General features: G+C 36.4%; 1 protein-coding gene across 1 annotated transcript; it reads right to left on the bottom strand.

Annotated features, from left to right (window-relative positions):
• Positions 1-923: 923 nt before the first annotated feature.
• lemd3 (LEM domain containing 3) lies at positions 924-14,592 on the bottom strand. Its single transcript, XM_056455838.1, has 13 exons — positions 13,266-14,592; positions 8,522-8,562; positions 8,368-8,437; positions 8,184-8,260; positions 7,959-8,038; positions 6,206-6,351; positions 6,016-6,117; positions 5,832-5,934; positions 5,303-5,481; positions 4,635-4,716; positions 4,371-4,476; positions 2,528-2,606; positions 924-2,449 (listed from the first exon to the last, which is right to left on the bottom strand). The coding sequence occupies exons 1-13, from the start codon at positions 14,569-14,571 to the stop codon at positions 2,283-2,285; spliced, it is 2,538 nt and encodes an 845-aa protein (XP_056311813.1). The 5' UTR covers positions 14,572-14,592; the 3' UTR covers positions 924-2,282.
• Between the last annotated feature and the right edge of the window lie 2,058 nt (positions 14,593-16,650).

Genomic DNA, 16,650 nt, shown 5'->3' with positions numbered 1-16,650 from the left:
ACTGGATTTTTTCTATGATTATAAAAATTATTCAAGTCTCTGGTTACAACATAGTGAAATTATTATTTTTTTTTTTTTGAAAGACGAGATATTTATATACAGTTGATATCAAAATGATTAAACCCCATTGGAATTTATTTATATATATATATTTTTTTTTTTTATATTTCTCAAATGATGTTTAACAGATATAAATGATATTTTTTCTTTTGGAGAAAGTCTTATTTGTTTTATTTCAGCTAGAATAAAAGCAGTTATTAATATTTTAAAAACCATTTAGGTTAGAATTATTAGCTCATTTAAGCTAATATTTTTTTCCCGATAGTCTACAGAATAAACAATCGTTATACTATAACCCTGGCTAATTAACCTAGTTAAGCCTTTAAATGTCACTTTAAGCTGCATAGAAGTGTCCTGAAAAATATCTAGTCAAATATTATGTATTGTTATCATGGCAAAGATAAAATAAATCAGTAATTAGAAATGAGTTATTAAAACTATTATGTTTAGAAATGTGTTAAAGAAATCTGCTCTCCGTTAAACAGAAATTAGGGAAGAACAAACAGGGGGCTAATAATTCAGGGGGGCTAATAATTCTGACTTTAACTGTATAAAATCTTATCAGATTTATTAAGATATAGATTACAGCTTTCAAAATGTTTCACTGATGCAACAGTACCACCTTATGATTCTTATGAACCATCTCGGAGATTATAAACTTCAAAATATAATGCTGTTGTTTTAAAACTTCCATTTTAATATAAATAGACTGGCCTGACAATTAAATATACATTTAAACCACTGAAAGGTCACATTCGTCTAAAAAGTCAAATTTAACAAATGCAAAACCCAGTCAATCAAACAAACCAGAAGACTAAACGATTCATGTAGACATACAACGAAAGAAAGAAAATAAACACCAGTAATAAACAAGTACATTTTATTTACCTCATATCAACCCAAACTGCATCTAAACAAAAGCTGATAAATCTTTCTGTGATCCAAAATAGACATGAACGCAGCATGACATGCTCTGTTAATGAGTGTCTCCGTACAAATTACAATTAGGTCGCCGATCAGGCTGCGCACGAGTGTGTACAAGAAAAACTTCCATCAAAAAAAAACAAAAAAAAAAGTCTCTTTTGGAAATTTAGAAGGGTCAGGAACAGATTAAATACAGCAATTGCATGGCGTTTAAAATTGCCAAGTAATGGGTAAAGGGGAGATGAACGAAAAGAAAAAAAGAACATCCATCTGCACCACCAATTAACGGGAAAAGCATAACCTTTAAAATACAAACAAAAACAACAGTAAATAATTATATACTTGAATACAATCAGGCTGTGACAATTAAGACTAGTGTTCAGAAACATGGCATCGAATGGCATGTAGACTCTCCACATGACACGCGTCTCTGAATGCAGCAGTGTAGTTATTCCGTTGGCAAGAAACAAACGAGAGCTTATGACGATTTCAATTTCATACAGATGATTTCAACCACCACCACCAGCACCACCACCATTCAATTAGATATTTACAGCACTCTTTTTTTTCAGAGTGTGTCTGCATGCCGTTCTTGGACTAAAAACTACAAAAGAAAGGCCCGAAAAAACAAAAACAAAAAAAAAAATTATAATAATTAAATGGAATACATCTGCTAAAAAAAACATCCTCAGGGAAATAAACATCCACAATATATGATACAATTCAAAGCTTAAATATAGGCATACTTTAACCAGCACATGCAGCTATGTATAGCCCAACAGAGCTCCTTGGAATTAAGGAGGGGAGTTAGTTACGTGTAAAAAAACAAAACAAAAAACAAAAAGAAGCAGAGGCCGGAAAACTTTCATTTGTGTGTGTGTGTGTGAGTGTGTAAGATTTAAAGTTGGAAGCCATTTTGTTATTGAATCCATAAAGACGGTATATTTAAAATATAAAAAAAAAAATACATCAAATAACCAGAAATTTGTGTCCATTTGCACCAGATATGAGAAGGATTGTGTCCTAAAAGTTCTCATCCGGACCAAACAATGCTCTCTTTTCCACTGATTTACGCCACAGTGTCTGCCTTGACTCCGACGGACAGAGAAAGATTAGAAACTAAAACACAGCAGCTCACAGGTTTAACCACCATTGCTTGCATATGGCTGACAAAACTGATTGGGCGTCCTTAGTCGCCCGACTGCTCCTGAACGCGTTTCTCTCTGGCTAGGAGCTTTTCGTTTTACGGTGAAAGAGAAAGAGCAGAGAGGATGGTTGGTGGCCGTCCTGCATGTCCTTCAGGAGAACGTGTCCTTCAAGCTGGACGTGCTGGAGCGCTGGTTCAGGCGAGACATGCTGTTCATGCTGGAGCTGGAGGGTTTGAGAGGCGTGTTGGAGCCTAGGGCTTGTGGGAAACGCTGGTGGTAGCGATCCAGGCGCAGGTACTTGACTGTCACCAGCTTCCCTGTTGGAAACACGTGACAGGTTGTTGAAGTGTACATAAATTGCTAATTAGACTAGAGTAAATATGTTATTTGTTTACCATCGAACCAGGAGCCGTGGAGCGCTTTGAAGGCCTTCCCAGAATGCTCTGCTGAAAGGCACTTCACATAAACGCAGCCCTAGACGGGAATAAGATCATATAAGCAATTCATTAGCTAAAAGCCTCTAGGGATGTTACTTTGCTGCAAAACACAATGAAATTCATTTAGCGAAGGGAGGCTCGTGTCTTCGGAGAACTGCAGAATGCCAGGCTTAAATTGAGGTGAAAGTTTAAATGTATTTAAACATGGATTATTTGATATAACATTTGTGTCTATTTATGCTAACTATATTTAGTATTTGATAGTTTAAGATCATACTTCATTGCAGATAATAATTAGTAGTCAACTTGGACTTTTAGTTATTTTTTTAGGTTATGTAATTTTGTTATGTGATTTCATATTATAGATTTAATTTAATTATTCATAATATTTATAATATTTTGTTCTCAGTTTTAGGGTGCATTCACCAGCGTTTCGGCAGGTTTCATCCAGTCAAATGTAAGACTTTTAAGAGTCTTTTAAGACCATTAAAAATGATATTTTATCGATTTATTACCGATATTATCATGATGAATCATAATTATTTTAGGTTTTCTTTCCCAATTGAGTAGCTTTATTTGGACAAAGCAAAATTAAGACCTGTTTAAAATGACACAATATTTCTGTGAATTTAAGACTTTTTAAAGGCCTAAAATTTACTTTTTATAATTTAAGACATTTTAAGGCCCTAATTACTAATTTTAGAGTAATGCAGGGCTTTTTATTGGTTTATTACCGGTATTATCATGATGCATCACTTATTTTTGGTTTTCTTTTTTAATGGGGAATTCGCTGTAAAAATGTCTAACAGCTGTTGTGAACTGTATCTCCTTGCAATAATAATAAAAAAAACTTAAATATTAACAATAAGGTTTTATTGAGATGGATTGTTAGTGACTGGATGGATGTCGGCCCAATTGAGTAGCTTAACTTGGACAAAGCAAAATTAAGACCTGTTTAAAATGATTTAAGACCCACAACCCAATATTTCAGTGAATTTAAGACTTTAAGGCCTACAATTAACTTTTTGTATTTTAAGACAATAAGATTTTTTAAGACCCTTTAAGATTTACATTTTAGACTTGTACAGGGTTTTTATTTTATGTTTTCTTATCTTTTTAAATTGGTAATTTGCTGTTGGGAAAATGTCTAACAGCTGTTGTGAATCTCCTTGCAATAAAAAAAATGTAAATATAAAAATAAGGTTTCACTGAGATGGATTGTTGGTTATTGGATGGATGTCAGCTCAATTGAGTAGCTTTACATGGACAAATTAAAAATTAGGACCCGTTTACAATGATTTAAGATGATTAGAACACAATATTTCTGTGAATGTAAGACTTTTTAAAGCCTAAAATTTGCAGTACAGTTACCAAAAAAAAAAAAAACACCTTTTAATCATTTACATTAACATGATAATAGTAGTGTTTTCAGAAACTTGCACAAACACTTGCAAAAAGTTTTCAAGATTTAATTGTTAAGCCCCCAAAATGCAGTCATCAATTAAATGAACATCTACAGTGCATAAAAGGTTTTAATTGCGTTGTAACACATCAAGTATGTAAAGTTGTATTTCTAATGTTCTTTTTTTAGTGTCAAGTTTCCATCAAATTAGATTTTATTTCAGCTTTATCTTAACTCAGTTTGAATAGTTTTAGTTAATAACAGTTACACTGCTTAATAAAAATGAATTTTACACAATATTCTGCTTAAGCTCCCTTTTTAGGACGATTTGTTAACTTTTGGACAAGACCTTATAAATCCAGTCTGTAAAGTTTGTAACAACCCACACAAGTCACTCACCTCTCTTGAGTTTTTGTCAACAGCTATGTGAACGATTCCATCATTATCACTGCACTTCTCCAAAATGGCTTCTTGAATGGCGAGATGCCAATTTTCCCCCACTTCCCTGTACAAGAGGGAAATTACTGTAGAACTACTCTATAAACCACTTAAATATCAGGCAAAGCTTCTAATTATATGAAAGTAAATACATTTTACTTCGCAAGCATGTCTGAACCAAATATTTAAATTGAGTTAGTGTGTAAAAGTCCTTGAAAAACTTACATTACAGGATCAAACATGTTGCGAATCTTCAAGCATGGCGTTAAGCTGTTTGGTGGCGAATTTCTTCGGTCCAGCGGAAACGCTGAAAAGCAAAACAAGCCACTTTAAATCCAAACACAATTGATATCACAAAAATAAAGAGGACACTCAACATAAAGGTTTAGGGCGCTTTCACAAGTCATTTTCTTGGTTTGTTTTGCTCAACGTCAAAAAAAAAAAGATACATTAGTCCTTGTTTTCACTGCAGTCAGTCATTTTTAAGACTAAGCTTTAAAAGACAAAGAAAAACTTCAGGACATCCAAAACAATATTGTATGCTGTGATGTTGCATACGTGTACATATGAATGTATTATTAAACTCCTAAATACTTTCTAAAATGAGTAAGTCAATATATATTGGCAATGAAAATGGCAATTCACAAACAAAAAATCTGCTGAAAAGAAGCACGTTCTGAGAGCTTCAGTGGGGAACATCATAATTATGACAAGAAAAACAGCTATGCCTGAGCATTGTTTTATTTTTTTAATAGTTACATCTTGTGACACCATGTCCCGTTTTCAGCTTTGTTTCGATGTCAGTGGTCCCTGTTGTGTTTGCAGCATTTGGAACTAGACAACAAAAGGGCAAAAATTTGGCCTTAATTTGCATATCTAACAGCAAGCAATACCTTGGCCTTGCCACACTTTGGAGGGCATGTTGCACATCTTATCAGGTGACATTGAGGGCTGAAGCCACCGCCACACCATGAAATCCGCCCCTCCAATCCTCTGCTTCTCTGTCCGGATGCGGGACTCATTCGCAGAGAGGAACGAAACTGCTCTGTCCCATACTTTCTTCATCCTCTTTCTGAGAGAACAACAAAAACAAACTCATCAGAACTTGCACAACAAAGAAACAATTTTGCAGTTTTTAACATTTACTCAAATGCATATAGAAACCTTCTTTATTATTATTTTTTATTTCACAGTTTATACTTATGTTTGCTGTTTTGCATGTCTATTTTGTTAAATAAGAATTTTATATTTTCTAAATATGCATTACACCTTAGCATTCAGTGTGGTACAGGGAACCCATTCCTTACTGTGCATATGACAATAAACTTTCAACATTGAACTTGAACTTTGAGCACATTGGACAGTGAGAAGAGGATTTTTCACACAAATATGGATTCGAAATGAAAAGCAATGATGGAATACCTCTCCTGAGGCTGGACAAGAGAGTCACGGACGTGAGGGATGGGAAGGTATGCTTGCAAGTCCTTATTCTCCTGACAGGCCTCATTGTGATTTCTCAGAACATCTGTAAACACACAGTCATGCTTTACTTCAGCATTGTACGTTTCTGTGTTATAAATGTGGTCTTAGAGTAAAGAGGCCTTACCGATGATTCTCTCCACCATGTCATACATTTGTCTGGTTTCCTCCTCTTCTTTACGCCATCTGTATTTCATGTAATACACCAAACCCACAACAACACCGATGCCTGCAAAGAAACAGAGTAAGGAAATTATTTTTTTTAAAGTATGGTTTTACCAAAACAAGATTTAGTTGTACAAAAAGCAGATGTGTACCAGCAAGGATGAGGAGAACTCTGTAGATCACAGTGAAAAAGGCTCGTCTGAAGCGGCAGAAGAAGGACATGCGGGGGTGGATGGACTCCAGACGAGAGATTTCAGATACGTCCTCTATGGGTTGATCAGGGTCACCACCAATCAACCTGCCCAGAAAACAGCACGTAGCCAATGAACATAGGAAAACGGCACACGGAAATAGATACTACAGGTATGCATGTTGCAAACAGACAGAAGAGCTAGACTGAATGCCAACCAACTTGCTAGATAGACATATAGACAGCTAGCTGGAATAAACGCTAGCTATATATAATGAGAGACAGATGAAATAACAGAACAAATGACAACTACATCTACAGCAAGCTAGTTAGACAGAGTAACCGCTAGATAGAATGCTAGTAAAAGCATAGACAGACAGTCAGACAGCTAGAACTAAACACTTGATAGAAAATGATAAACAGATGGACAGTTAGACAGATGGAACGCAAAAAAGACAGGACGGCAACTAGAAAAACAGATAAACAGCTAGAATGACAGATAGCTAGCTGGAGCCACAGAAAGACAATGTTTGCAAGAAAACTAGATCGATGGATAGAAAGCTAGAATGCTAACTTAATAAAATCACAGACAGACAGCTAGAATGCTAACTGAATAGAATGACAGAAAACAGCATGAACGACAGAATGCTAACTCAAAGAACAACAGAACGCCGACAAAGAACGACAGAACGATGACTAATAGAACGACGACTAAAAGAACACCAGAACTCAGACAAAAAAAAAAAAAAAAACAGAACGCAGACAAAAAGAACGACAGATTGCCGACTAAAAGAACGACAGAATGCCGACTAATAGAACGACAACTAATAGAACGACAGACCGACAACTAATAGAACGACAGAACGGTGACAAAAAGAATGACAGAATGCAGACTAAAAGAACGACAGAACGCCAAGTAAGAGAACAACAGAACGCAGACAAAAAGAACGAGAGAACGCAGACAAAAAGAACAACAGAACGCAGACAGAAAGAACGGCAACTAAAAGAACGACAGAACGCGACAGAACGGCGACTAAAAGAATGACAGAACGCCAACTAATAGAACGACAGAACGCAGACAAAAAGAACGAGAGAACGCAGACAAAAAGAACAACAGAACGCAAACAGAAAGACAGACAGAACGCAGACAAAAAGAACGGCAACTAAAAGAACGACAGAACGCGACAGAATGGCGACTAAAAGAATGACAGAACGCGACTGATAGAACGACAGAATGCCGACTAAAAAAAAAAAAGACAGAACGCAGACAAAGAACGAGAACGGTGACTAAAAGAACGACAGAACGCCAACTAAAAGAATGACAGAACGCCGACTAAGAGAACGACAACTAAAAGAATGGCTGGTCGGTCGGTCGGTCGATAGATAGATAGATAGACAGACAGACAGACAGACAGACAGATAGAGATAAACAGGCAAAATTGTATATAAATAAGTAGAACAAGTTAGAAAGATAGACAGAATAATAGAAGGTACTAGCTATCTAGTAAGCATTCTGTCATTTTAGCTGTCCGTCTATTCATCTACCTGTCATTCTATCTCTCTTTCAATCTATTGTTCTATCTAGGATAGAGGGATTGATGGATGGATGCATGGATGGAATTCCAAACAGAGACACTGACAGACAGACTGAAAGATAGCTAGAAAGCCAATAAGACAAAGAGTTTAAGACACAATGATAGACAGACATCAGGTACCTTATTCCAACAACATCTTTGGTTTTCATGACCCATTCTAAAGACGTTTCAATCAAGTTTTCATAGGCTTCATTTTGGAGCTTGAAAAAGAAGGACACTTTACTGTGATGTGCATTTTCACATTGACAAACTAAATAAGATCAATGTCAGTCTAATAAAAACAAGCTAGTTAAACTGAAGGAAATAAAAAAGGAAGCACCAAACCCTTCAAAATGTAAAACAAACCTTGAGGTACGTAGAGGCGTCACTGAACGAGACACTTCTATTTAAAGGATTTTTAAGGTCTCCACAATCATGTTCTCCTGAAGGACAAACAAGATGCACAATTTAAAAATTATCCATATACAGACAATTGAAATCCGTACCACGCTTAGAGAGGTAAAACTATGTGCTGTAACTCTATGCTCACCTGCAACATTGGCCAGGTGCTCATGTAGAGACAAGAGAAGGTTAAGGATGAGTTCTCGATCTTTAACGCCCTGTAGATCCAACACAAATATATATTTACAGACTATTCATCCATTATTTAATTTAAGTTTAAAACATGGGACACATATACTTACATACTGCTTATCAAACTCATTTCCAAATGGGTGCTGCATGACTGAAAAAGAAAGAAAACTGAGATTACAAAATTGCATTATTCAACATCTGGCAAAATCTCGTAGAGTTCAGCATTGTTATAGTATTATGACTGGACAGTGTTTCCCAACCGAGAACAGACAGACAGGAGGACTGATCATCGTCTCACACTTGAGGGTGCGACTATAAGCGAAAGCCTCTCATCATCTTGCACTTGAGTCATTGTCTGAACATTGCGTATCTGTCTTCACTCTGGCCTGGTCCCAGATTTAGCACAGCGACTACCCTGCTTTCCTTAATCATATACTACATTGGTCTGCCGTATTAAATATGAGCCGTCTGATAGTGTAAACCATCCACGTTTCTGAGAGGAAGCCATATCCAACCAGACCAAACAAGTTTTTACGTTTCATGACAAAGTTTGACTTCAATTTCAGGTGATGGGGTATATAAGGATCCATTTAAAACCTAAACAGTGATAATAACCAATGAAAATCAATTCCACAAGTGGCTTACTGCTTTTACAATTGAAGAATCATTAAGAAAAAAATAACTATTTAATGCAGAATTTCACAAAACTTGGGTGAATTGATCAGAAGTAGTGCTGTTTGTGAATGAAGAACTGCATAAAGACTGTTCAGTTTTGTTTTCTACATGCATATTAATGCAGTTTTTTTGCAATGTCTTTCATCTACTCATGAGCACTTTATCTCCAGAGTCGCCCCGAGGCTTTTTTTTTTTTTTTTTGAGAAACTATCATCAGATAAACTATCATTACTCTTGTACATTAGTCAGATTTGTCAAAGTAATAATGATAATAATAATATTATTACAAATATGAATAGAGATAATTAAACTGTTGTTCCCCTATACAGATATTTCAGATTTTTTTTTTTTTTTTTAAGTGAAACTTTTCAAATTTTAAAGTTAACTTTTCAAGTTAAATGTTTAAAAATAACTAAAAATACTTTCTGATTACTAAAATGTATTTTAACTAATTATATTAGCCAATCTGAACCTTTAATGGGTTAATGGAAACCAAAAAGAGGAAATTTAAGTGAGAGAGAAAAAAAAAACTTTTTTTTATCAATTTTATACATTACTCTGACAAGTTGCTATAACATACTTAAACATTAGTGTGTTTAAAATCACTGTGCAACTAATCGCAGTTATAGTTAATTGTTTAAATTTATATAAAATGTTTTTTTATTTATCTATTTTTTATTTAATGCCATGTCAGCAACCAAGGCTACTTTCATTGCAAGAATGTTTTGATGTTGCAATGGTGCAGTCTCTAAACTTGAAATTGGCAGAGGAAATTGATGATGTGTTGTGTTATGGAATGGTATCCACATAAACAATAGGAACTATATCATGAAGTATATCAACATTTGATCATGGTATTACACAATTAAAAAAAAATCAACAAACAAATGAATACATTAATTAAATAAGATGTTTAGCTCTAATACATGATAAAAATTACACAATTTTTCCTGGTGTCACTTTGCTAAAAGTGTCCTTAAGGGAGTTCATTTAATAAAAAAAAGTCTTCTGGAATCATTAAAAGCAGGACAGTACAGTAGAATGTGTTTTACTGTAAGAGCAATTGTGCAGTACATTGAGTGAGTCTTCACCTTTGAGCAAAAAAACATAGGTTTTTCTTGTATGTCCAATACAACAGTGGTTCCCAACCTTTTTTTTCCTCAGGAAAATATTGTAAGGCCCCCCTCAACATTTAATGATATTATCGCTCATAACAGTTTGCAGTAAGGTTGACAAAAAATGCTGTTTTCAACCAAATGGTATGTTGATTACTATATCTAGATGCGTTTATGCACAAATAATAGCCTTATGTATAATATAAAAGCAAAACATCAGTAGGCCATTTGTAACTAAAAAACGTAAGCCTTCGGTATTTAAAAAAATTGGCCCTATATTAGTTGCCAATTTTTTAAAAGTTTGTGCCATCCCTCATCTCATTTTGGGTGTGTGTTAATTCTTTTGCCTTGCGCTCTAAAAATGCTCTGGGCATGTCGTGGTATTGGGGATGAGTTATCTGCAAATGTCTTATTAATTTGGACGGCCTCATGCATTCGTTAGAAAAACTGGCACAGATAATGCACTGTGGCTGGGTCAGGGACACTTCGCTTTGAGAAAATGGAATAAAACCATAGTTCAGGTAACTATCTTGGTATTTCCTGCATTACATGTTTCCAGTATTGCTAGTGCTGCGACCCGAAATGTTTGGAGCTTCCTCAACTGGGTCCAGTATGCTCGAGTCATTAGTATTAGCTGCTGAAGTCTTTTTAGTGGAGGACGAATTACAATTGTCAATTTTTTTGCTCAGCCAGAGGATAAAATGAATTAAGGAAACAAGATCGTTTTCCTAACTGTCTACTGCTTAATTTTTTTATTTTAAATATGATGCAACCCCCCCACAGGGCTCGCTGAGGCCCCCTTGTGGGCCGAGACCCCCTGTTGGGAACCCCTGCAATACAATACCTGGTAAAAAAAAAAAAAAAAAAAAAAAGCACTTGATAAAATCTAGTCTTAAAATTCTGTTTGAGATTTCAGGTTGTGTTTCATACAATGTATTATTTTTCAGTGCATCCCACTCCTCTTCCTGCTTGTTTAAAATATAAACATTGATAAAAGGTCTTCTTATAAAATAATTTCATTTTTGAATCTCCAATATTCAGAATCAGATTAAACTTTCTAAGTTTGGAAATGGATACTACCATACTTTAAAAACTGGCATATATAAACAACACACAATGCTAAATGTTTCAATTTTACAGGAGCATTACAGGAGCCAATAAGCAGAAATAAGTTATAATTGCATAAATATACATTTTTCTTGCGTTAAAATATCTTAAATCAGCTTGATAAAATAATGAATCATGACGTTATAAATAGCTGACAGTGACTTAAACTCGACATACTGGAAGATCAAGTTATTTGCATTACATTACTGACATCATGGTTACAAAAAAAATAATTAATGCTGCATGTTTTGTGCACAATAAAGCTGCAAACTCCAATCCATGAAAGTGCAAACTCATATATAATCGCTCTCAAAGTAAGAATCAGACATTCATCCAGCCAGAGAGAAGTCAGTCACTCTAGTTGGCCGCGAGCTCCCAGAGTCCCCAGAGAGACAGACAATTAGGCCGCTTTAGCTTGTCTGTGACCTAGATGTCTGCAGCGCGATCTCCAGTCAAAGCTTCCTCCCTGAGCGAGCGACCATGCCACAGATATACATAGTAATTCATCAGTCGGCTTCCTCTCAAGAGTCGTCTCTGCCTCCAGAGCACTTTACTCTGATGGTACTCAAGCTATTAAAACTGAGTGCCACTGAACGCATATCCAAGAACAGTTTCTCTCATCTGGGAAAATGTATGAAAAGAATAATGCCGGCAATCATATTATGACCAGAAATTATGCCAACGTGTCCAAATGTGGGGACTGGCCATGAGTATTGTCAAATAACAGACATCCAGAGAGTTCCCACACTTTTCAGGAATCACCCGTTCATTCATAATTGACAGATAAAATGTTTAATTAAGTTACTTTTAAATTAATTTGCTTTATTTACTTAAATCTGACCAATGAATCATTTTATATGGAATTAATTTACATTTTAAAATTGACAAAAATGCAATATTTACCCAAATAAATATTCAGAAGTGATAAGTGATTTGACTGATTTGTCACAGGTTTGATCAACCATCTGAAATCCCAGTTCTGACATAAGATTTAGCACAGCACACACATATTTCAAATGCAAATACCTCTCCCTGTCCCATAAAACACCGGTAACATAGACCATTTCCTGTCTGAGAAGGTGCAAATAGTCTGGGGTGATGGGTGATGGCTGTGTGGATTGGGCAAGCTTGAGTCATAGAGTTGAAAAACTTTTAGTAACTCTAAAGCTTTTTGTGCTGTTTTATAATACAGATAATTTTACACAACAATATAGATGCAAATATGAGTTTTTTAGCATATTCTTAAGCATATTTAGCAGACACTTAACAAGTGCACACATAAATATAAAGTTATGAAATGTCTTATTCCTAATCAAAAATGAAATAAGAACAGCATTGGTGAGCTAGAACAAACATTTGTGCATAATGTATCCACCCTTTAAATTATGGTCACATGTTAGGGCTCGAACAGTTACTGAATCAACTATTTGATCATCACAGTATGGTAATACCATAGTATTCTTTTAATTATGGTGTACAATGTAATCAGAATTCACCACATTATTGCTTAATAGCATAATAAAAAAATATTACATTAATTATTGCACCACCTTTTTTATTCTTGATTTGTTTTTTGTCCATTGGATTGCATTATTACCACATATCATCACACTCCATGCATGTTACTACTATTTTATAGTTCCATGTGGAACTATATTATACCATAGTATTAATTCCATGATATAGATATGGCATACTTTAAGAATTACGGAAAAGCCTTAGATTCATATTATTTATGTGGTTACCATTCAATAACACAGCACACCATCACTTGACCCTGCCAATTTCAAGTTTATACAGAGGACCCACCATAACTTTGAAAACAAGTGTCATGAATATTAATATTTTGTTAACAGACATTACAACTCTTCTTGTTAATGCATTTAAACTAGCCCTAAAACATTGCTTAGTTCCACAAGTTGACAAGGTTTGATGTACATGCCAACATCATACTTACTGACTGCATCCCCCTCGGCGGTGCTGGAGCCCCTCATCCTCAGGTACATGAGGCCCAGCAGCACGAAGAACAGGCAGGCGGCTGTCAGGAGGAACATGGACAGGTAGTGGGCGCTGAATCCACCGGTAGAGGACACCTCCTCCCGTTTAAACTGCTGCAGGAGCTCGTCCTCCGGGACCGTGGTGTGCTGCTTGGGCTTGAGGGCTGAAGCATGGCTGTAGGAGTGGTTGGAACCGGTGTGGTTCGAGTGGTTCGCTCGGTAAGTCGCGGTGTAGGAAGGAAAGCGCGGTCTGAGACCGATGCTGAACCGGCTGCTGCTGCTACTGCAAGCGGATTCGCCGTCTCCATTGTCGAGGTGATTCCTATGAAAAGAACCGGACGGGATGCCGCTCCCGCCGCTGTTGTCATCCCTGCCCGTCCCGGACAGTTTTGGGTAGCTGCGGCTCACGTAGCTTCCGCTAAACTCCCTATGTTCCTTGTCATCCTCGTCCCTACGTTCCCCGACCATATCTAGACTGTAGTCGGGTGTATCATGCGCACCAAGCGCCGTCTTCTCCGAGCTCCAGGCGCTCCGGTAAGGGGAAGAAGAGGCTGGTGGACTGTGTCTGGAAGTCAGACGGCGTTCTCGGGGACGCTCTCGTTCACCCACCTCTTCCTCCTCCTCGTCTGAATCAGAGTAATCCCTGGCTAACTTACTGCTGTTCGACTCGTAAAAAGCCTTATTCCCGTTCACAGCCCGACTGTCTCTTTCCGTTTCCTCTAAATCGCCCGCTTTCCCCCGGTCTGCCCACCACGGAGAGCTAGAAACGCTTTTCCTGTCCGCGGATAGCCCGAAGGAGGCGGCGGCGGGTGTTCCCGCAGGCCTGATGGTGGGTGTCTGCTGCGCGGATCCCCGGTCTCTTCTGCTACCACCGTGATTCGGGCCTCCTTTCTTCTGTGGCGCCTCCACGTCCGACTCGTCCGAGCTGAAGCCCAGCACGAACTTTCCGGCTTTGCGCTTTTCGCTCCGGCTGGCGCTCAGGCGCGTGACGTCACTGGCCGGTGGCCTGGCGCTGAATCCCGGAGCTCGCGCCGCCGAGCTGCTGTTGCTGCTAGCGCCGCTGCTGCTGCCGTTGTTGTTGATAGTCCCGCTGCTGCTGCGCCCTTTTCCGCTCCGGGAGCCCCGCGGCTGTGGCTGCTCTTCACGCAGCTTTTTCAGCTTCTTCAAGTACACGGGCCGCGTGCTCTCCGTCACCGGGCCCGGGGTAAAGCCGAGCCGTTTCAATTCAGACACAAGCTCCTCATCCGTTAACTGTGCAGACGCCATCTTTGCACGAAAAACGCACACAGCGAGACACGGCGGAAGTGACGTAAAAGTAAGCGGACAGACGGCCAACTTGAAAGGAAAGAAACAGGAAACCTTTTTGTGATTAAATAACCAACATTAAACATCACAACAAAAGACATTAAAGGAGAAAAACAAGTCACAAATATAACAAGACACAGAAAATGAAATATTTTCAGAGTTTCACCCCACACATGTCAGTTTCAGTTTCATAAGGAGTTCTAATGTGATAAATGGTCAAGTGTTTTTCTTTTTCTTTCATTATTAATAATAATAATACTAATAATACATATGAAGATGATTATTACTATTATTTTGCGTTAATGCTTGTTTCTGTTATTGTTCTGTTATAATGACGATGATGACCAAAAAGCAGAAATGTGTAAACAATTAGATACTTTATAAAAAATTATATTAAAATATATAATTAAATTATATATAAAAACATATTTTTTATTTATTTATTTTTATTTGATTATTCTGTGGGGACCCCTGATTAATAAAGGGACTATAAGCCGAAAAGAAAATGAACGAATGAATGAATGAATGTTGGACATTTCTCATGCAGTTTGGTGAAAGATTACAATGGAATTTTGTTTAGTCTAAATTGTTGTGTTTTTCTTTTTATTTCAGTATAACAAATACAATCAGGTAAAATTCGACTAACCACTTTCACCTACATTTACAGAACAGACCCCAAATATTAATCAAATCAATAAGATAATAATACAAATAAATATATTATAAAACACAGAACAGACAAACACAGACTGAAAAAAAAACACTGCAGGGTCTTTTATTAATATTTTTTTCCAATAAACTAAACAGTCTTAACAACTTTAAAGATTTACAGTAGCCTATAAGCCAAATTCCTTTTGGAAAACCAAAAACAGGGGTTTTGTTTGAAGGCGCTTGCATTTATGAATATAAAATTTGCCTAAATTGTTATGTTTTTGAAAGGCAAATACAGTCCTCAGCGTATATAAGTACACCCCTCACAAATCTATCTTTTAAATTCATATTTTTACAGATTTTCTCTGTCACTTTGGCACATTTCTCAGATCAGAATTGAAATTTTGCAAAACAGTAAGTGCATTTCTCAAAACAACGTGTTCAAATAGCAAAACACCATGGGTTGCCAGCAAAAGCCAGCTCAAAATCCTTAGTTCATCTCTCAAAACTACATTTCTATGTCAATGAATGTATCAGTGCCGTTAGAATGACAAGTCCTTGGGTCATTATGTACGGATAAGACAGTTGAATTATTTAGTCATGTTGTCAATATAACAGAGTCTAAAGAGGTGTTCTAATATAAAATAGGGTTTTTATTTTATTTATTTTTTGCTCTTTGTACTGTAATTTGTTGCCAGATATTGTGATACAGAAAGGAAAAGACAAAACTGCATAGCACAAAGAAAAAACAAAACAAAAGTAGAAATGTGAACATAGGACAATCTGCTTTTAGATACACCTTTATTAGAAAAGGTCAAGATTCACCTGGGAGAAGTTTACCAATTGTATACAGATTTAGAACAAGAAGTTTACTGGAAATGTATAGAAAAATTAGATATAAAAAAGTATTATGAAAACTTGTTCAGCCATTTTGCATGTGAAGACTTACGGCATGAACAAATGATTAAATGTTGTGGGGAGTGAGACTATTCAACATAGACCAAAATGATTTGGATCAACACGACATACAGTTGATAATGTAGGAAACATCAGAGAATTGCGCATAATCATTTGCACAGATGCTAACTGCTGCTGTTTTGATGTGCACAAGTGACACAATAATGTGAAGATCAAACAGGTAGTTTTGAGAACTTCAATTCTGAACTGAGAAATGGACCAAAGTGACTGAGAAAAACTGTAATAGGAAGCTATACAATATTATATTTGTGCATATACATTAGATTAGTCAGTACTGAAGCCAAATCTGGAGCTTATCTAACAAAATAACTTACGATAACAATTCAACTCAAGTTTATATGATATAAAAATATTAAATACAAATTTTAAAAAAGAGGAAAAATTAAAAGACGCAAAAAAAAGAAACATTTA

This window comes from Danio aesculapii, chromosome 4, assembly GCF_903798145.1.
Source record: "Danio aesculapii chromosome 4, fDanAes4.1, whole genome shotgun sequence".
Lineage (NCBI taxonomy): Eukaryota > Metazoa > Chordata > Actinopteri > Cypriniformes > Danionidae > Danio > Danio aesculapii.
The sequence above is the reverse complement of the archived record's forward strand: the minus strand, read 5'-3'. Positions and strand labels throughout refer to the sequence as shown.